We start from the raw sequence: 22305 nt of genomic DNA, 5'->3' as shown, positions 1-22305 counted from the left end.
TTTGTTTTAACGAGGGGAGGAGGAGATATCGCGCCCGGGCCGTGGGTGTTTGTTCGTACCACCGCGCAGAGCCGGCCCCTCGTTCGGGAGTGCGGCCTGGCAGCGTGCTGGGTGCAACGGAGCACACGGGGAATGGGGTAAATCCAGCGTTACCGATGGGCTCCGTAGGTGGTGAGAAGTTGGTTTAGAAACAGCCAAAAGGGACATTCGGTCTGTTCTTGAGCACGTTATCTCCGGAGACATTACACCACGCAGCACAAGTTGCTGCTTTCTTCCACCAGCATGGGGTATTGCTTTGTAAGAAATTGTCATTTTTGCCCCCCGCCCCTTCACCAATGGCCTTATGCAGTTCATCTTTTATCTCATTCTTCTGGTGGATTAATTTCCTGCTCTTTCTCCATAGATGTGTTTTTTCCTGTTAGACAATCTCTATTCCCTATAGGTCCTATTCCCTGTGCCCCACAGTTCTTTAATGCATCTGCAGCTCGATCAGTTGGCTCTGGCAACTGGGAAGTGCTGCTCTTTGACACAAGGTTTCAGCTCTGCATTCTGGCCCTGAATCTGAAAGAAGCCCTAGAAAGTAGTGGTGTCCCTAACTGAAAACAATGTTTAAAAGTGGAAGTTTATGTGTTTGTGTGTGTTGTGTATATATATTTAAAAATAAAAATCACAAGAGTGGCTTGGTTTTAATTCCTTGCTAAGAGTATGGAATCTGGAGATAAAGAGCACTGTCCACTGTGCAGCATCACTTCTGCAGCTTGCACATTTCCACCCTCCAGTAAAGCATTTCAGAGACTTCCCACCTCTCTCATAAGAGCAGCGTGTCCACGAGGATGAAAACATTTATACCAGGGGGAAAATAATAAGGAAAAGTACATTTGGATTAACTTTTCACAAGTTAGTTTTATTAGTCTTCATATACAGGCAATAAAGAGTGTGAAAAGACAACCTACAGCTGTGCACGCTCTCAATCACTGCTAATACACTGGCTTTCCCAGCCCTGTGTTTGGTTCCAGCTGACAGGCCGAGGACCCAGTGGCTGATGGGGTTCTGCCTTGCACCTCAGGGAGGGTTTAGCTCTGACTATGAAGCCATGACCACCACCACTGCCCCAGCTCTCCTCCAAGAAGCAACCGCTGTAGGTAGCAGAGGGCAGGCAAGCTGGCTGCGTGGCCAAGCATGAACTGCAGGTAAACAGGAGGTGAGTGGCAGGGGGAAGGCATTCCCTCAACAGAAACTGGCTCCATCCAAGCACATCTGGGAGTCCAAATGATTGTTAAACAAGTTTGGTCTGTAGCTGCCAATTCCAAGGAAGCTCACTTCCAAGCGTGTTCTGTTTGTGTAAGCCCATGACTGAATGGCCCTGCCATTCACAAAGCAAAGGTTTTGTAAGGCAAGTACATGTTCCAGAATACCATCTCCCACAGAAATTTGGCAACTTAAGACGACATTTTAATGCTCTCATCCAACTGTTGGGATTTTCTACCCTTAACTGCAGTCCCAGATCCATCACACCAAAGATAAAGCTTTTATCTCGTGCCATTATTCTGTAATGCCAATGCATTGTGAATTAAGCTTTTTGGTTTATCAGATGTAACTTGTTGCTATAGAGCACTTCATCACCTTGTGATACCTTCTGCCTTATTTTAAGTACTGCTACTTCAGTAAGACTGACAGGACATAGCTATACCAACACAGAAGGGACAAAACCCTCCCTGCTGATTCTCTTGAAAATCACTAACTCATTCTTTTTTCCATTTAAAAAGGTATTTAGTTCTTTCAAATCATCCATCAGCCTGTGAAACACAAAAGCAAGCAAAACCCCAACCAAACCTCAAGGAAGGTGATACAGAAGCAAAAAACAGAACATGAAAATATTAATGGCTAAAAATACTGGCCACTTCTCTCACAACCTAATCAATATGGGGAATAGATGAAGTCAGGATAGAAAACACACTACATGCCACTGCAATTCATAATCCAAGGTTAACTTGACTTTTAGTGCATGCACTCTCTTGCATGCAACACAGCTGCAAGGAAACCTCTACTCAAGTGGCCTCACAAACTTTAGCTCATTAGCAGTAGATGCTGAATGTGGCAATTTCCCTTCCAGTTTTTACTGTCTCACACTGAAAAACTGCATTAAATGAGTAACCATCCCTTTACAGAGGAAAGATGTAAGCAGGGGAAACAACGCACAAAGGGAAGCAATGCTGAGAAGATGGAAAGAGAGGAATGTGAATTGACTGGCAGTGGCTTTTTGGAGGACATCTGGGGATGGAGCTCCATGGAGGTATTGAATCTGGGCAAAAGGAGATGGTAGAAGGGGAGTAGGGAAGTGAAGCAGAGATGCTCTTTTCTCCTCTTGCAGGTCCTCAAAAATACAACAGTCCCTTCTTCCTGTTAACTCCTTCAGCTGTATTACCCTTGCGGTTTCACAGATCATGTTATGGCAATATAAAGAGGAATTAACTGTACAAAGGGAAAAGAGGGCAGATGACATGGCAGGAGATTGTTTCAAGGGTTATTTCAGAACTCAGCTGAAGAACACCAAAAGACAAGCAGGTAAAAGGGGCATCAACCATGAAGAACACCTTGAGCAGTGGGTAAAATTGTAGTCTTAAGACTTAAGGGAATGAGAGGTTTGGTGAAGAATGCTGGGGCTTTCAGTCAGCTGAAAGTCAGGGAAGTCAGCTCTTTGGAGCACAAAGGCAGCAGCACTTCCCAAAAGCTCTGGAGTTGATGTGTTTGACAGGAGCATGTGTTAGGTAGATCCCAGTGCTGCTGAAGGCACACAGAGTCCAGGACAGGGGAAAGGCTTATCGAGGCACTACAACCCTGACTGCAGCTCCAGCAACACGTTCCTGAACCCACCTCAGAAAGGGTATTCTGCTGGCCTGCAGGGTGGCTCCTGTTCCTCTGAGCTCTGAATGGAGGACTCAACTCGTTAATGCTTCAGAAGGTGCCAGGCCTGAGAGTCTATCCAGACAGTTGAAATAACACATGCATGACAAGTCAGCGCCGACTGCAGCTGCCTGAGATCAACAGCTCAGTGTTTCAGGATGAGAACCTACCAGAAGTATTTCTGTAAGTGTTAGAGAAAAGGGCACTGGAAACCCCAGTGGCTTCTGGAGATAACCATGAGACATTTAAGTTTAGGTTCAGTTACCAAAGCACGAAAGCATTTTGTTCAACCTTCAAAACAAACCTTACGTACCATAAGCAGAGGCATGCCAAGATCTCCATGGTACAAAAGGATATAGCTTAGGTTTGAGACAGGCTTGACATTCCTGAGAGGTGTTGGCAGTTTATTACACCTTTATGCAGATCAGTTTGGAACAGCAATAGAAGAAACTACCCTAGCTGTTCCTTTCAGTTGCTGTCATTACCCAGTGCTTGTTCCAGTTTCAGAAATGAGATTACCTGGGAGCTTTCAGTGGCAGCACAGCACACCAGGACAGCTGCCATGTTTCACGGCATACTTAAACAGCCACCACTGTGGTCACATCTATCACCACTTATCAGCACAGATCGACATGAACAACAACAATAATACATACCTGTCAGGAAAAGGCTATTAATCCCTTATTAACAAACCTGCCCATTGTTTCTCTGCTACACGCTGGACGAGTGAGGTTTACAGAAACAAGTGTCAAGATAAAAGCACTCCAAGTCACCGTATCACAGATGCCTTAATGTCTCTCCTCATTTATGCTTCTGGTCCTGAAGTCTTTCTGCCTTTTGTCTTTATTTCACTCTCCATTTTTCAAGAATAAAGTCCTACTTCATAGCACTATAAAACTTTTCAGTAAAATTCATTCATTCTGGAATAAATACATGTTCAACACGGCTGCCGTTCTTCCGATGACGTGATGCAATCCACAAGTACACGAGGAAGAGAAGACACAACAATGCTGTAGCTGTGAGGCAGACAAGGAGCCCAGCAAACAAAGCAGGTTTCAGAGGTAACTGGATCAGCTTGCCTTCTGCTGGGATCATGTTTGTGAGGGTTAACATGTAACCGAGTGACCACGCTATGCTGCTGTTGCCAACCTGAAATACAGACAGAATTCCCATTGGACAGTCAAAGAAAAGGGGTTCCAAATGCTCAACTGGTGGTGCTGACAACTGCCCTTTCAGTTACCAAGGAGAAAACCTGAGTGGAATATACAAAGATACAAAACCATCTTAAATTGCTCTTGTTTCTGTAGTTCCAGAGGATGCGGATAAAATTGGTCTCTGGGCTAAAGAAGTGAAACACAGGTATTAGATGGATGGGTACAAAGATGTGTGGTGTGTATGCAGGCAGCCAGATATGGGATATTCTGACCAAGAAACACGCTTAAAAAAAGAAAGAATTTAAAAATAAAAAATAAAACCAGCATTACTGTGCTAATTCCTAGAATTCCATCAACAGCATGATGAAGTTGAGAGAGAAACTTCAATAAATGATTTAATGTCTTTAATGAACACTTTTAAGCAGTCACCTACTGGTAGTAGGAGATCATAATGGCCTATAACATTTGGTCCTTTTTATAGTTGTGTATATCTTAACACCTTCTGTTTCACTGATAAAAAGAAAGCTACACCAACAGGAACTGGAATACAACCGGTGAGCAAAGAGGTAAGGGGAATCAAAGTGTTTTTTCTTTGCTGAAAGAGGGAAAAAAATCTCTTATTATAAGGTTGATAACATTTGCAAATCATCTTGCCCTAGATCTTGCCCAGACATTTGCACTGGGTTAAAGGTTCTTTTCATTCATTGTGTTCACTAATTAAAAAGGAATACAGCCCTAACATAGGCAATAAACGTTCACCCTCCTCTCCTGGAGAAACTGTGTAAACCCATTGTTTTGCTACAGGCAAGTGCTGAAGCATTTCCAAACTGTATGGAGATGAAGAGACAGTCTGGGTCAAGGGTTTAAAATAGGGCTCTGTACAGTCGCAGAGAGGACTGTGGGGACCACACTTCTTGGTGTGACAGCCAAGCTTCACTAGTACCCATGCCTTCCAATTTGAAAGCAAGGATTTCTTAGCAGTATCTTTAGAATGGAGATATATATGTATACACACAAGTTCATCACAAGTACTCTGGTTTTTAGGAGGAAAACTGACGTCAGGGAAGACAGAAACACAGCTATGACAGAAATGTTATAAGCCTTCTCTCTCTCTGCCAGCTGAAAGCCAGTACCCCGTCAATACACATTCATATTGCAGGGAACCAGATCACGGCACACATGGATATCCCAGCTGAGGATGAAAACTGCCTGAGTTCCATCACCATCACTCACTGATCACAAACCAGCTCTGCTGGTTCCCCCAAAGCTCTGCCAGCAGACAAAAGCAGGAGTTGCCTGTCCAACCCAGCAGTGGACCTAGACTGGTGAGGTGTTTTGAGCTGCTGCTTTCACCAACTGGGACAAGGTTTAACACACAATTATTTGATCCTTTCTTAAAGCTCTTACAAAGAATCTAGGCAGCATCTCAGTGTAATGCTGCAGCCCCTAGAACCAGGCTGGAATTGCTACTGGGGCTTGAGAAGTAGCTTTGCCTTGTGCCAAAGATTTTTCATCATTTACAAAGGCTGTTTTCAACTGTTAGGTTTTTGTCAGCTGCTGCATTTTGTCTCCTAAACTTCTTTGGATTAAAGGAATAGTAAGAGGAGATCATTATTACTCACCTCCTTTTGAAAACGTATCCGTGGCCAAGTTTCTGCATCAAAGTTGTAACCATGTATAAGCAAGTAATAAATGAAATTGGCTGAAAAACAGTAGGATCTAGCATATATTTCTTCAAATTTAGGCAGCATAAACTGGAGCTGAAAGCAAAAGCTTTGTTACAAACACATAATTTACACAAAACGCTTCAGGCTTTATAACTAGAGAATAGTTTGGGTTCTAATTAGAATTTATTTGCATTTTTCAAGAACTCCAAGTTGTGGACAATAAGATACAAAGATTTAAAGAAAGAAATACCCTGACAGTGACATAGTTTACGTGGTAAACAATGAAACTACATCTAAGATTATACATAAAAGATGGAGGATGTTCTGGTTTCTATGTTTTCCATGTTGTCTTTACAGCATGGCTAAAGCTCTGAAACAGATTTTGACACTTAGTCCAAGTTTTAAGCATGCAACAAATACTACACGGTTTGAAGCACATTGGGAAAACAAATGTTGAGGTTAAACCAGACCTCCTGAAAAGTCCCGAATGCTTGTTCAGTCCCTGTTCTTTTTATATCTCCCTTTTAGAGATGCAAAAGGGAAACCGAAACCAACCCAAAAAACCCAGCCAATCCACTTACCTGTGCCCAGCTCTGGGAACAGAAAAACCACATACTTGAATTGAAGTCAGCCAGGGAAAAGTGCCCAGACAAATTCAAAGCATTAATTGTATAGTAGAACCCTGAGAAAGCCTATAGAAAAGGAGTAGATGGCAGGCCTGTTATTTTCATAGCTATAGAAATCAAAAGCTAGCAAGCTCAAAAGAGAAAAGCCGAGTTTGCAAACCTACCACAAAATTCCCTTTAACTTTTGGCCGATGTATTCCATGAAAAGGACAGTCTTCTGCGTCTCTGCAAGCGCTGAAGTTGAACAATGAAGAAACCATCTCCTGGCACAGACCTGGATCCCCTGTTCCATGGAAGCGCACAAGCTCGCTCGGGTGGTAATTTGCTGGTCTCAGGGACTGTGTGCAAAGGCTGCCAGAGAGGTGCTTCATGGTGAATGCAGCAGTATAATTGTGAGGGTAACATGGATTATCCACGTTGGAACTGGTGTTCGATTTCTGGGAAAGAACAAACCAAACCCAGTAAAGGCTATTAAAATGCAAGAAAGACCGTAACTATGGGAATCTTTTTAAACCACACATGCATGTAGTTTTGTTCTCTCCCCTGTCACGACCGATATCAGTACAACATTGCTGACCATTGTCATTCACAGAAACTCCTTCCTCAAGAAAGCATTGGCAAGACCAGCAAAACACTTACAGGACCAGTTGGGCCTTTTTATGTCAAATGGTAGAAAACCCTTACCAATTTTTAACAGATACAAGGATCTTTGTATGAAACCCAAGTGTGTTGGTCCATAACTAAACACAACAGAGCTCTGACTGGGGTCTCCAGAGGGAAGTTGGGAGACTTCCAAACTCCAAAGCTCCACACAAGCTGAAGAACCTCAGACAATTACTGAGCACCGGGAAGAGCAACATAGCAAAGGGGCTTAAACAGACCTGGAGCAGCAATGCTAAAAGCCTTTTCTCAGCTTCATCTCTCCCGTAGCACTGGAAGCTGTGTGTGTAGACATTGTAGTTGTAACCATACAACTTCACTTGTAAGGTGCTGTTGAAGTTCTCCTGAGAGTCCTCTGGGATAAATGAAATTTGAGTGGAAGCTCCTCCAAGGTCCAGTGCACCCATTGTCTCTTTTCTGTAAGGATGAACCCATGTCCTCCAAAGGTTTCTCTACATGTAAAAGTAAAAGGACTGATTAGAGATACCATCTGCTTGTTCCCCCTTTTGTTCAAGCTTTCCTACTCTTAACCTTTGGAGATTTCCCTGCCTCTTTGGCCTGTACCCTTTCAGAAAAATCAGCTCTTGGGCAAACATGCAGATGTTTGTCATGGAAGAGGGATGGATTTTCACAGAATGAAGTGATCTTGAGAGATGGACAAAGGAATGCAGTTTAGCATTCAACTCAGAGGGCAGCACAGCAATCAAAGCATAGGACTAGCCAGGCCAGTGTCCATACTAGAATGCAGGGAATTGTATTACGTACCCATGAGAACATGAACAAATGTGGATGTAAATAGTATGAAGATTTGCTTGTTTCAAGGCAAGAATGATTATTAAAGGAATATTAAGAGGTCACACAGAAAAACAGTGAAAATAGAATGAAAACCACAGAAAAACAAAAGCTACATTGAAGTCAAAAGAACAAAACCCCCTGCTCTGCACTTTTCCTTCCCTGAAACTGCAGTGGCAATAAATCTGATCCATTCCGCTGGCATTTTCCTATTACTCAAACATTGCCCAAATTCTGTATTTGGTCTACACAAAATATAGATTCTGTAAGATCATCTACCTCGATATTTACTGTAGTATTACCTACTGAGCAGGATGATGTGAATGTATACGGAGGAAGGGAAAAGAAGCTCCCAAGGTTAGCAAATACACTCACAAGGTTTTAGAGTGCAAGATTCCCATTAACAGCCCCTACCAGAATTTGACTTGGGCCACTGTCACAGGAATGGTGGCCATTTCTCTCCCCTACTAGTGACATTCCACAAGCAGGTCTTGACACAACTCTCTATACTAAACTGGCTTCACCCCATCTTGCAGTCCTTCTGTATATCAAATATGGCAGATTCATAAGGAATAATTTGTTATTTGCATTATTAAAGTCCATGTGGTAGAAGACTGACACCACCCTGAAGTTTATCATATCACATGTGTTGCATGAAATACACAACAGCAAGAAAAACTCTTCCAGAACGTGCCATTCCAATACCGCTTTTCTCTGCAAGAGTCAGCAACACACTCACCATGAGCTATCACTTAAGATGACTAATGGCTAATTCCTCCTCATTGATTGTCATGATCTAAAAGGTGCCATTCAACCAGGACAGCAAACAATACTCAGGGGTTTGGTTGGAATTTCTTTCAACCCAGCAAGACTATCTAAGTGCAGTTAACTGCTGCCATGAATGCAGTTGCTCATCATCTTGGTAAAGCTTTTACTGGGAATAAACTATACTGAATATATATATATATATAAAGGGATCTTCCAATATACTTGACTACCTCTCTGCTGTGAGGCTCCTGCATGACCCTATTCTGAGGTCAAAGACAGCACAAGTATCTTTATATTGGTATCACTTTGTCTGCACAAGACAGTATCACAGCCCACTGCTCATAGCCTGCAGCTTTCCAGCAGTATTGGGATGAATGGTGTAGGAGTGATCTCTGTCTCAGCTGAAGCACATTTGGCCACATCAACTCCAACACCTTCACTGCTTCAGTCTTGTCTGCTAAGACAAGTGAGCCAACACTGCCAGGAGCCCCCTAAGCTGTGCAGATCCTTCACCAGCAGAGCTGCAGGGGCAGCACTCAACTGAGGAATTCACCAAGAAGCAGAAGAAGACATCTCTAGTTGGCACCACTGTCAAGACAATCAAGACCTGTCACACCTAGCACATCAATGCATTTAAAAGCAATGCAACTTCTATTTCTAGGAAGGGCATCCGGTGTCATTTAGGGAAGAGCCCTGTTTTGTGGATCAACAATTTTACCTTTGCCACATCACATTCCTGTAACGTATTGTTCTTTATGTTTAGTTTTTCTACTACTACCACATAAAAAGACCCTGTTATATATTTCAGTGCGAAACGGAATCTATAGCTATGACATTTAACAGGCATGTCCTCTCAGACTTCTCGTTTATAAGAGAGAAACGGTGAAAGAAAAGCATGCAGGTTTTTTCCACACACCTCTAAGAAATTGCCCATTATATAGTTGGCTGTTATCCATCCATACAGCCCTTCCTCTGGCCCCGTTATGATTTGCGCACCCCTAAAGTCAAAAGGCTGTGCTCTGAAGTAGCTTTGAATGCTCGCAAGGACTTCATTGGCTGCCGTTTCATTTTGCAACCTAAGCAATTCACAAAATATAAGACACTGAGCATCTGGAAAGGCAATTTCATGTTTATTGTTCACTGACTGGCAATTCAAGAGAATTCCTACAATCACCTAATGAAAAATAGAGGTCGTTTCCCCGAAGGGAAGTTCATGACAGGGAACAGCCACGTTATCCAACAGCATTTCAGCAAGCAACTCCCCCACTACGTATAAACTTCATTCTTTAGCCTACAAGCTCATGGGTATTTTGTTTCTTATATACATATACACACACACACACACTTTCTTTCTTAGTGAACTGAATGCTTGCATGACAACTGCTGGTCAGAACAGTCCTGGAGCCTTTCTCCCCACTCCATTCAGTCACAGAACTACTATAAAAAGCCAGTTTATGCCAGGGCTAAAGCCGCAAGCAGACCCCAAAAGCCACATTAGCAGTCAGAAAACTGTGGTGCCCAGCTTTAATCTGCCTTTGCTGCCCACAGATACACACGACCATTACCTGTTTGTGTAACACTGAATTTCAAGACAGGTATGGAAGAGAAAACTAAGCTCCTGCCTTCTCCAGAATAAAGCAAGATTTGTTTTCAGCACAGCACCACAGAGGATTTTCATACAGCCCCGCTTTCCCTATCAGAAAAGTTAATTAAATTAAACTGGCTGGGCTCCATTTCCTTCAGGGATGGCCAATTTACAGCGGATAAAAATGCATCCAGAACATTTTGCGCTCTCTGCTTTCACAGACTGCTCTGCTATAATGCACACAGAGGAGCTCAAGTTTCTGCCATACCTCAGTAGCCTCATGCCAGCTGTAGCCCCCAGATAAACAGAAGTGTTCTTATGCAGATGAACTGGTATTCTCTCCTTGACTTTATTCAGGCAGTCATCAAAAGGTTTGGCAAGAGCTCCAAGGTTCCTCTCATAGCTGGATATACCAGGGCCTAAAAGAGAACAAGTAGATTGATTTCATTCTGCTTTGCCAACTACAAATTAGCCCGATTAGCAAGCAGGTGTTAAGAGAAAGAGATTTCCCCCATCCCTCCTGTAATTGCAAAGGAGGAGAGGATGCTTGAAAACTGGGAGTGCTTAAAGAATAATCAATGTAGTGACTGTCTCAGCTGTGGCAGACAAATACTTGCAAACTGCTCGCCTGTATTTCAGGGTGTATACATATACACCTATATACCATGCCTAGAGGAAGATATACAGTATAAAACCATGTGACAACACAGTGACAGCAGTGCTATATTTATGAGGGAAATGGCAGATGCTGTAGGCAATAGCATGTCTTATGGATGTAAAATTTCTCTGATCTGAAGCATAGAAAACCCCTCCTTCCGCAAGCTAAACCAAAGGTTTCCTCATCTGCTTTGCCACAGCTGTTTTGGACACCATGGCACCTCTGCAGCTCACTGCTCTCAGCCGAGAGCCAAATAAAGCAGCTTCTGCAAAGAACTGCTGGTGAAATTTCAACGTGCACAAGCAGCTCTTGAAGTCCTAAGAGGTCCAAGTCTAAGCTGGTGCAAGAGCTAATCGGCACCTCACAGGTTCCCAAAGCCTTTGACTAATGGGAATGAAAGTTACACAGGGAGGAACAGGTAAGATGCACAGGGAGAAATCCAGGCATTGCCATGAAGCCACTGCCCCACAGACAGCAACTCTGCCAAAACTCCCTCTAGTTCGCTTGTAACAGCAGTGTCTCCCACAGCTTGATCCCAAGCTAAGCAAAAGGTGGCTCTTACAGAGTCAAAATGAGAAACCATTTATGCCCAGCCACATTGCACTGAAAAAAGAACAAACCACAAAGATACGTAAGACTTTAGAGACTCCCCGCTCTACCACTCCGTTTTTCACAGTATGAACGGTGTTAGCATTAGATGGTTTGGCATAAGACCTTCTAAAAGTCTTAAGTCTAGCACAGGCAGGCCTGAAGCTGGAGGCAAAGCTGTTACTGGAGATAAACAGAGCACCAGCTACCATTTTACATCCTGACATTGCCTCACAGTCCCTTGGTGGCAGCAACCTCCATCTCCCAGTGTTCAGACGGAGCAGGTTACAGACAGTGACCATTCTGTTTTGGACAACTGCTTTGCTGATGCTTACACCCTAACCAGGACAGATGAACTGCGCTGTGTAGAAAGGGTTTGGGGGCTGGCTCCTACACACAGGGCAGAGGTATCTAATAAAGGTAGATATGAAATCATAAATCCACCATGGAGCTAACAGAGTAGTTGACCATTTGACTTTCAAGTTCAGTAGGTATGTGAAAGTCTGCCTCTCAGTATGCCCAGAAACACCCCCAATTTAAGTGCTTAAGGCTGTGATTGGAAGGTCACTAAAGAAACAAGACAGATGTATTCACAGCTTAGATGGGTGACATGGTCTAGTGTGAGGCATCCCTGCCCTTGGCAGGGGATTGAAACTGGATGATCTTAAGGTCCTTTCCAACCCAAACCATTCGATGGGGACCTCTCCTTTGAGCCCTCTGTCTCCTTCAGTGCAGTTACCCAAGACTTGAGCAGTGAACCCTGGATATTTTGTATGCTGGAGGATGAGAGCTCTGGTTGATCATTGTTAAGGCTCCTCTGGACCTGAACAGTTCACAGCAATTTGGATTCAACCATTTTGCAATTCTTTTCATATTCAGCTGGAATTAAACCAAAATCTAATCCTATTAAAACAAGTGCTCAGAGTACTCCTCTGTCATCTCTCCAGAAGAATAATGCAGTTTCTCTGCGAGTTCTTCTCACACCATAATTCTTAAAGGCAATATTCTACCTTGACTCTAATGAGCAAAGGCATGAGCTAGCAAATTGTTCCCCCACCTCAGCAGGCTGGCCACCATTCCTGCAGCCTGTGAAGACACAGCATCAGGCACATGACAGCACATTACTTCTGTGCACATTACACTTGCTTTCCTTGTCCCAGAATGGCTAAGAATGCCCACACGTGTTTAGTGCTGAAGATAGAAATGCTGGTGCTGTTAGGAAACTATTGCCTTGTCTCTTAGTTACTCATGGACCAATATGACTGCATTGCCAGCATCTATTTGCAGACACAAAGGGGGATGTAGGACTGAGAGAGAAGGAAAGGGAAAAATTCTTGTTGAACACCACAGTTATTATGTGCAACAAAACCTGCACCGAGACTTCCTGAGTTGCCCCACCTTCTCCTCTTAGCTCACTGGCAAACCCAAACCAGTGCACTAAACAAAGCAGTAGTACCTTAGAGAATACACTGAAGTTCATTAGGCTCAGGGTAGCAGAATTTGTGAAGCCTGGCTTCCTGCAGAAATCCCTTATGGATTCGCTTAATAATATGGATTGCTCTTCCCTGCACGGCCACCTGTCTTCATAAAATGCATGGGATTTTGGTATCTTTGAAAGCTTACTCAGATATCACCGAGGTTGATACCTTAAGGAAGCAATTACACAACAATTCCAGATGACCTGCATCACCTTGTTTCTCTAGGAAACCCGACTCAAACATCAGAGACAGGGTTTTAAACACCACTCCATCAAAATTAATGGCTAACATCTAAGGAGGGCAGGTCCCCATTCTTCTCAATGGGTTTTTCTTCCAAGCTATTTTTTAAATATATTTTATATGTTCCTTTTAAAAGAAATTATTTCTAAATCAGTAACTCATGTTGAGCTACAGCTTCCCGTCTCCACTGCGGATTAGAGCACGCTTCTGTATCAGTAGGAGAATGACTGATGCTGACAGATATAGACATAGCCTGAACAGTTCTTGCTCCCCAGCAATGAAAAGGGGACACAGTGTAAAAAAGGCAGTATAAGATTCCAGATAACGTCTTCTTAGAGGCTAACTCCATTGGAGCTCACCTTTCACATTGCACTTGAAGGTTTGGCTTACTACTCCCGTGTCATTTTCTTTTTCTGCTGGCCATTCATAGACGTAGACGGTAGTCCGAGAGGATCCAGCATCAAGGACTATTCCATACTGGGGATTAAAGAAAGACTACATTAGATCAAGAAACAGACAGCGGCAGCTTAACAGCCCATATGCAGCTGTTCTTTGCACCATCAAATACTGTAGCATATGCATGCACAGTATAGTTATAATAGAGATTATTTCTAGTGTTGGGTACTTAGGCATGAATCCAACAGCTGAGCACAGAATGAATCTGGCTGCAAAACAACATTCCATGTATCTACAGCAATGAATCCAGTGGGGATGGAGAATGCCCATCTCCTTTCAGCATGAGGTTCAAAATCCACTCTAACACATACATAACACTGTGTCAGGATCTGATTTTACAGCAAGATCATTTGCTATTAGCTATACTCCCTGGACACTGAAGGGTTTGATACCTAAGCACAGGCTGTAGATTCAAGGATGCACAAGGGATCCATAAAGCCACAAGCAAAGAGGTAAAGTACACAGCAGTCCACAGTGAGAATGATGCAGTGAGTCTGGTTCTTTTCTGATTGCCCCATAAGCCTCTCCCTATGAGTGCTTGAGGCAGGCCACCTAAGAGTTTGCCACTGAAAACAAGCTGTGCCAGTGTGAGAAAACAAAGAGGGAATCAAGATTACCCCAGCTTTATTTATGAGCTAAATGACAAATACTTCAGTGACTTGCCCCAGGTCACTTGGACTCCCTGTGGGATTAAAGCACAGGTTTCTCCGTCCCATTCCACTGCTACCCAGATGGGTTTTTCCCCCTTTCCCATCTTTTATGGCAGTAGAAAACTGTAGCAACTGAGAAGGCAAACTGCATGACAGGAAGAAAACTGGGATTTTGCTTATCCTCTTTGTGATCCCTGAAAGCACGTTTAGCTGCCTGCCTCTTCCAAAGCCATCTCATTGGTAGGAATCTCACGCTGTAGAGTTCATTTCTCTGTTAACATCCTTTCCTTTCCAAACCACAGCTGCCTCAGAGCCTGGCAACACTGGAAAATGAGAGCTTCCATCTGGCTGCAAAGGACAAGCCTCTGCAGCAAGCCAATACATTTCAACCCACTGCCTCCCTAGGGAGCCTCAAGTCTGATGGAGAAGGATCACTGCTTCAGGTGGTAAACCATTCAGCTTCCACACCCCATTAATCCCCAGCTTCCACTGCAATCCTACAAACTCCTGAACCCCAAAGAAATACCAGCACTTCCACTCTGGTCTGTTGCCCAGAGGACTGTTAGATAGTGAGAATTGCATTTATATTTATCCAGATGATGTTTACCCTGATCAACCAAAAGGTGGAAGGCTCCACAGCTACCAGCAAGCCACTCCACCATCAGGCTCTGTTCAAGGAACTGCTTTAGCAAAGATACTGCGAGTGTATTCCCGCTCCTTGGAAGAGAGAGAGGCACTGTAGAGATGCATAATACAGTAATGGTCAATTTGCTCAAGGGCTATTAATTTAATCCAGTCTCATGCAGCTCAAAGTGCCAACCATAAGCTTTTAGCTTAGCTACTTTAAGAGCCAACTACCATGGCCAAGTAGAGCTGGAAGATAACGGAAGTATTTTTACCTCGGCTAGCTGTGGGGCTTTTTGACCTACTTCCATCCTCCCCTGTATTTCCAAGCCTCCTTCCTGGAAGTTACAGATTTCCGTGCCAAACAGTAATGCTGCACTTATCTGAACCAAGGTGTTCATTATTTTCTTCCTTCTCCGCCTCTTCTGCCCGAGTCCTTTTAAAGGGATGCTCGTTTCTGAAGAGGGCTCCTGAGCCCATTGCAGGGTGACTCGTGACTGGACTTGGGCAAGTTCACCCTGTGTGAACCGGTCCATGCAGCATCATGAAGCAGTGATCACCGAGAAGTGTGTCAGATACCAGGACTAAGATTAATCTCTAATTAAACAGAAATGACAGAGGATGCAGCATTTTAAGGGGGTGAGAGAATTCTTAAAGCTGGCACAGTTATGATGCCATACCTGCCATCTGATCACTTTGGAAAACTATCATGAGAAGCTAAGAAGCTAAACCAGGAGGATAGAGGCTACAAAAGTGCATCCATGCTGGAAGCACACTTCAGTTCAGCTACATAGGCTTGAACTACTTTTAATCAGTTAGATGATCCACAAACAAGGCCAAAACACTTCCGAAGAGCCAAAAGAGACACGCAAAATGTAGGTGTAGAGACCTAAAATTTAGGTGTAGAGACCAAAATTTAGGGGTAGCACCTGGAGGGGTAAATTAAAGAAACACAATAATGAAGGGAGGGTTTCTTCTCTTTAGGGCTCACAAAACATCATTAGACAGTGCAAGATGTTTTGACTGGTACAAAGGCTCATTACATTCAGAGCTGGCATCATCTACAGTTCCTGCCTTCTTCACAAGCTACGTCAGTAAGGATGTCTGTGCTCTCTTCATCAGTCTTCTGACTTCTGCTAAGTCATGAGCTCTTTCAGTGCCTCAGCCTCATGCACATGGCCAGACCCTTCCTTCACAAATCCCTGGCTCAATCTTCAGATAACCTAAGGAACCAAACCATTTAATTCTGCAACAACGCTTTAAAACATAGAACAACAGATAATTTCTCTCTTGATCCACAAAGGAATGAACCTGGACACTCTCAATGTGCATCCTGGGAAGGAGATATTATAACACAAACTCTAGTTATCATTCAGTAGCTGTTTGGTTTCATGGAGAAGAGCCAGAAGAAGAAGGCCATTTGCAAAGGGTAAGTCTGTTTTCATCATGTTATTGTCATATGTATTTAATTTTAATCAATCACTAACATCAGGACAGTGCCCCTTCCAGGCTCCATCTGGTCAACTATTGATAATGCCAGTGTGAAACCTTCCAAAGTCCTCCTTTTGTGAGTGTTAATCATTTACCAAGGACCACTGAGCATCTCGGCACACACAGGATCCTCTGTGTCAGCTGGGATTTCCTGCACTGGCAGGCAGAAAACTGGTTTTCCTTCAGAACCAGCCATGAAGCTGTTGAGATTGAGAAAGCAACCCTCCCCACCTAAACCAAATGGTCAAGCTGCTTAAATGTCCAGTGGTTGCTTAAAGGGGACAACTTCATCATTCTGAATGTGAAACTGAATTGATGACAACCACAAGCAATGCGTAGGCTGTCTTTTAGATAGTGGCTTCAGCCTACAGGTCAATCCAGTCTTGCCCTGCATGAAAAATGGCAGGATGTAAGGCTGAGATTCAGGGCACAACAGGGAGTAAACTTGAGGCACTGTGTCCCCATGCAAGATCCCAGCATGCACATCCTGCCACACCACAAACACATAAAACTGGTATTGGAATACAGTTTTATCCCATGGTATGATTCATACACACCACCAAACAATTCAGGCAAAGCCAAAGGTGTTTGTAACTTCATGAAGTGTAATAAGACATTAGCCTATCGGTATGTGAACTATCCAGTTAAGTGCTTTCGCAGAGGGAAAAGTAGAAAGGACTTCAGAGAAGGACCTGACGAGGTTTATATCCTTGTAGCTATCATTGGCAGAACTCAAACTGCCAGACTGCACAGCTTCCCTAGAAGGCTCATTTCTACACCCGTGTCCCCAGTTGCATTCATCTCTCACTGAAGAATCAGCACACATACAGCACAAGACAACGCCTGAATTCCAGAGGACATCACTTTATCTCTTCCAGTTTGCTCTGCCCCTCCTTGTGAAGCTGCTTTGCTTCTGTTACTATCTGACAAGACTCAACACGTGCTAAATCATAAAGCACACACTTAGAGCCCAAATGCTTTTGACACACAGCAGCAGCGTGCAAAGATTTCAGCATAAACTTCCTGGCTGTGCTTGGGAGGGGGGGCAGAAATTAAACTTTAAAGTTCAAAATTATTATAATATTACTTCCAATCTGGCAAAACGAGAAAAGCAGTGGCAGATTCTCATTTGGCCTTTCAGTCTTGGAGAAGACGTTATGTGATAGGCATCACAGGCAATCAGGGAATGCTTTTCCTGTTTTGCCACTGACTCTGTGATCTTAAGCAATTCTCTTTCTCTCTCAGCTTCAGTTTTCCCAATGGGATTAAGCATTAATTTATGTCTCATTTGACTCACCCCGTAAGAAACTAGTTTAGAAAGGGACATTATTAAATATCAGTTCAAAACATTGTTCTCCTTCCTCAGGTATTCTAAGACTTACCTTAAGCCCTGGGGAGAGGATCTGTTGCTGATTTATCTGAATCACTGCAATAGCAATGACAAGAATAATGCTTAGAAGAAGGAATGCTTGAGCAACAACACTTGGCGTTCTGGTGAGCATCCTGAAACAATACAAAGAGAAGCACTTAAGGAATGTGAAAGAACTCGGTGATTCTGTCTCAAGGCCTGAACTCAACTGAATCAGTTGAGGCTCCTCCTAAAACCTCATTTCATCAACTAGCTCATACTGCATGAGTGTTCTCCTCAAGAACTGCCGGGTGGTTTGCTACCACTGACTTTTCATTGCTGAGCAGGGAGGTGTCTATACTGTCATGCTAATGATGCCAGATTTCACCCTCAGGTCCCAGTCTGCTCCTTTCCCACAGTGCCTACCTGTAGGTGCACGCTCACCAGCTCCCATTGCCCCAGGAAATGAGAGCAATGGGCATGCTGGGGCTAGTGCACACTCAGCAATCCCACGTATCCCTACAACACAGACACAACCAGAGCCATGCAGGCACAATGCTGGTGGCTGCTGAGCACAGCTGGATGCTTCTGCCAGAGTTGTAAGGCAGATACAGCCTGCTTCAGCAAGAAACAATGGTTATAAGAACATTTAGGCAGGCATCTTTCTTCTATCTGCTGATGTGTTCGTGAAGGGTGCTTGCGTACATGTGGGTTTGCATATTAATACAGAGCCTATTACGATCACTCTTCACTACACATAAAATAAACAGTTTAACTTGTGATGAGAAGTCCCTAAATCTAAACAAATCTAACACGTAGTTATGTCAGACAAACCCAGAGGTAACACGGAACACGCACACTCACGGTAAGGCTGTCGGTAAGTTCGTGTCCTCCAGAAAGGTTTTCTAGGATTCAAATGTGGTTTAGGTTTACTGTCGTTTCCATTCATCCTTTATTTCTCCATGCCCTGGCCACAGAGCTCTTCACACCAAAAGGCCTTTCAGTACCTCAGAGTGCTGACTATTCCCACATCAGAAATCCTTATGCCCCACAGGGGTTGAGGAGGAAAGGGGTGGCTGATGGCAAACAGCAAGCTTAGGAGTGTCAGAGGAACACAAGAATGAGCACTTCCCTGCCCTTCTCGTTTTCAGAAACCACTTATTTTGGCACAGAAATAACAATGTGTGATCTATCCTAACCCCCATCTCTTAATTCTTCCATACCAACAGTGGAGCATGCCAGTGGCTGTCAAGGGCTGCCCTGCTGTTCAGCAATTGCCAGGGCAAATCTGTGCTGAGGACAGGAGCTAAGAGGTGGTCTGCAGTCCACCCACACTGGGTCAGCCCTGTGGTCTCCTTAGCTCCAACCAGAGACAGAGAGCTGAGGGACAAGGCAGAATGTTTCCTCACACAGTTTCCATGTTCTAAACCCCATGGGTTCTTCAGCCTGCATACACATGGTCCAACACCTACGTCCACGTTCAAAAGAGAAGCAAGGCATTCGTTTGGTTTGGGGACTGGCTTCACTCTGAGCTTTGCCCACTGCTTCTGCTTTCCTTCTTTGTCTTCTGATTTCTGTTGTGAAATCTAACCCAGACCGCCTTTTGGAAACGGTCACATTTCACTTCCAGAACGTCAGGTTTTTATACTCATTGGCCCCCTTTTCTAAATCCATGTGGGATCCCACTTTACTGCCAATCTACTTTTCCAGTACTCTCTTTTCTTGGCTTGAGAACAACTTTATCAATCACCAGCCAGTTTAAAATTACCAGCCACACTGGTGATTTATTTACTGCCATCCCTTGCTTTCCTATCCCGAGGCAATCAAGCATCATGTACACCATGAATAAATGACAGTGAAACCTTATTTTTACCACCAGAAAATACGTTAACTCCTAAGAAGAATTCTCACTGTAACCTGCAGATGATGTCAGGGATACCCATTAGAAGCATTGATACACATCGATTCCTTTTTTAGAAGAGACAGCAGGTTTTAACTGTACATTTATCAATAACCACCTGGGTAAAATACTTGTCTTTAGGGAGAGAAAAAATCTTTAGCTTTCAACTATGCATGGAGTTATCTGTAATTGCAAAGTGACTAAAAGAGAACTATCTGCTCACAACTTAACATACACCAGCCACTCCTGCATCAAAGCACTGATGTTCAGTGCTGGAGACATTAAGTCATTATCCAAAAAGCCCCACTTAGAGCAAACGACTCTTTGAAAAACCAAAGCATTGCTAAAGAGCAAAGCAGTAACCACTGTTATAACAGTGACACTTACGCACACCCATGATGACTGCTGCAGTATTTTCTGCTGCACTGGTTTGTAAAGGGGAAATGGACACCTCATTGTGTTGGATTTCTCACGTGCTTCCCTGGTGCTGGGATTTGTCTTCACTAGGGATGACTTCTCTTTGCAAAAATCAGTTTTGACAGGGAGCATCTCTTAAGACATTCATCATGTAATCAGGACAGGTTCATCAGAGAATTATCTCTGTATCCTGATTTGCACAACAGCCTCTGTGTCAGAAGGACGCCTCCTACAGCTGATATCTTCACTACGTGAATTGTGCAAGACCCTGCAAGACTTCACACAACTGGATCAAAAGCACAGGCTTGTATTTACTTTTAGCTACACTTATCTGAATCTCACACACATACCGGGCAATACAGTCACACTTGTCCATTCACTGTGATCTGTAGAGATACCAGGGAGCTCATGCGCTCCAGTTCAAGCACAACTGCAGTGTTAACTAACTTGCTAACATTGCACGCTTGCAAATTAAAGTTCCATGTAAGACTTCTACGAAGGATTAAAAAGCAGCTGCATTCCATTATTAAAACATTATCATCCTGAAGCAAGAAATAGCATTAATATGCATTTCCCACACCCAATGAAGCACACTGGTTCACACAGCAACATCCTGGAAGGATCACTTTCTATGCCTTATTTCAAGCAAAAGGCAGTCCTGCCTGCAAAGGAAAATGGACTAAACTTCTTCAAGCCATCAATGTTTTGAGTTTAACTAGGTTAAATACACATCTCTATAAATGACAGTGCATATTAGACATGGAAATTCCTTTTCCCAAGTTATTCGGATTTGATTTAGGTACTGACCTGTTTGTTCATAGGGTGCGTAGGCAAGCGCCGTAAGGATGTCCCTCTTTCTTCACGCTGTAACCAGAGAGATGCAAACACATCAGCGTTTATTTTAGACGTGGTTTACAGGTCACTGATTTTCAAGCGCTGAAAAGGAAAAGAAACAAAACACCAGCCCCCAACACCCGAAGCATTTTTCAACCCGCAGTGAAAACCCATGAGGAGGCTTCACAGGCTGGAGAAATCAAGTCAAAACAAGCACATGGAACCCAAATCAGCATCCGCGCCTCAGAGCTTTCCTAAGCTTCACACAACGACCGTGATTTGCGAGAAAGCACAAAGTTCTCACCCCACACAAGGAAAATCGCGGAGACAGACACAGCCACACGTTCACAGACCATATGTACATGCACATACCCCGCCGCCGCCCGCCCCACCAAGGGGCTCTCCCCTCACCTCGGCCCCCCTCCGGCCCTCGCCGGGGATGCCCCACACCGCTTCCCAACCTACCTCCGTCCCGGGTGGAAGAGGAAAGGCAGAGGGGCTGCAGCCTTGGAGTGGGGATGTGCGAGCGCCTCTGGCCGCGGATGGGGTTGTGAGGAATCACCCGGTGGTTAAACGCCCTCCGCTCACGTTATTCCCAAAGAGCTTTAAAGAACCCCCCCCAGACTTGCCGGTAAAAGGCCCGGTGAAGTAGTTCCAGTGGAGGAAGGAGATTGACAGCGAGTGGATGCATCTGTGGCGCTACCGCAGCCGGCAGAGATGAGAGGGGTGCGGATGAGGCTGTGCCCTGCCGGAGGTCCCCGGGCGCGGTGCCTCCTTGCAGCCCGGCTCAGGCACTGTCGGACAGGCTCCAGCGGCAGGGCAGGTCGCGCTGGGACCCAGCAGCATCCGCCTGCACGCAGAGCCGCAGCGCGGCCGTGTCTCCCTCCTCTCCCCCTCCACCAGCCGCTCGCCTCTTTCCAGAAGCGCTGATCTGGTTTTTGTGCGCGCACAGCCCGATGCTGCCGGCCGCCCCTACATCCTATTCCTCAGTTCCTGCCCACACAGGGAAAGGGTTTAGTCTAGAGGTGACACTATGGGTGGGAGAATGGTATATCCCTGCCTCTTCTGGAAGGAACAAGTGCTTTCCCAGGAGGGCTTTTCTCAGCCATCAGAAACAAGTGGTCTCAGGGCTTTCCATTCAAGTTCAAGCGCAGTAGCACCACTTGTTTTGTAGTTGTGCTGCAGTTCTGGCCAAAGCTGGACTGCTCAGTGGAGCTAGCACATACCCAGAGACACAGTAACAGCCAAGTCACTGAGATCCTTCCCCCATCACTCTGACCTGTGTGATCAGCTACAGCTGAGGATCATCCTGCAGGATGAGTTTGCCAGCGACATGAGCTCATCACAGTGAGACACCTCTACCACTGTGCCACCATCTGCTTCTTGTTCCAGGATTCAGATTCACATAATGTAAAATACCAGATGCACCTCTTGATCCCTTCTCTCATAATGATCTTGATGGATT

General features: G+C 44.4%; 1 protein-coding gene across 1 annotated transcript; it reads right to left on the bottom strand.

Annotated features, from left to right (window-relative positions):
* Positions 1 to 883: 883 nt before the first annotated feature.
* ENTPD3 (ectonucleoside triphosphate diphosphohydrolase 3) lies at positions 884 to 20923 on the bottom strand. Its single transcript, XM_062617221.1, has 10 exons — positions 20814 to 20923; positions 17724 to 17844; positions 13480 to 13597; positions 10425 to 10575; positions 9488 to 9647; positions 7233 to 7463; positions 6516 to 6788; positions 6307 to 6417; positions 5681 to 5818; positions 884 to 4053 (listed from the first exon to the last, which is right to left on the bottom strand). The coding sequence occupies exons 2-10, from the start codon at positions 17841 to 17843 to the stop codon at positions 3820 to 3822; spliced, it is 1536 nt and encodes a 511-aa protein (XP_062473205.1). The 5' UTR covers position 17844; positions 20814 to 20923; the 3' UTR covers positions 884 to 3819.
* Between the last annotated feature and the right edge of the window lie 1382 nt (positions 20924 to 22305).

The sequence above is a fragment of the Pezoporus occidentalis genome, unplaced genomic scaffold (assembly GCF_034315485.1).
Source record: "Pezoporus occidentalis ecotype Australia unplaced genomic scaffold, CSIRO_AGI_Poc_V1 ctg193, whole genome shotgun sequence".
In the NCBI taxonomy this organism is placed as follows: Eukaryota; Metazoa; Chordata; class Aves; order Psittaciformes; family Psittacidae; genus Pezoporus; species Pezoporus occidentalis.
The sequence above is the reverse complement of the archived record's forward strand: the minus strand, read 5'-3'. Positions and strand labels throughout refer to the sequence as shown.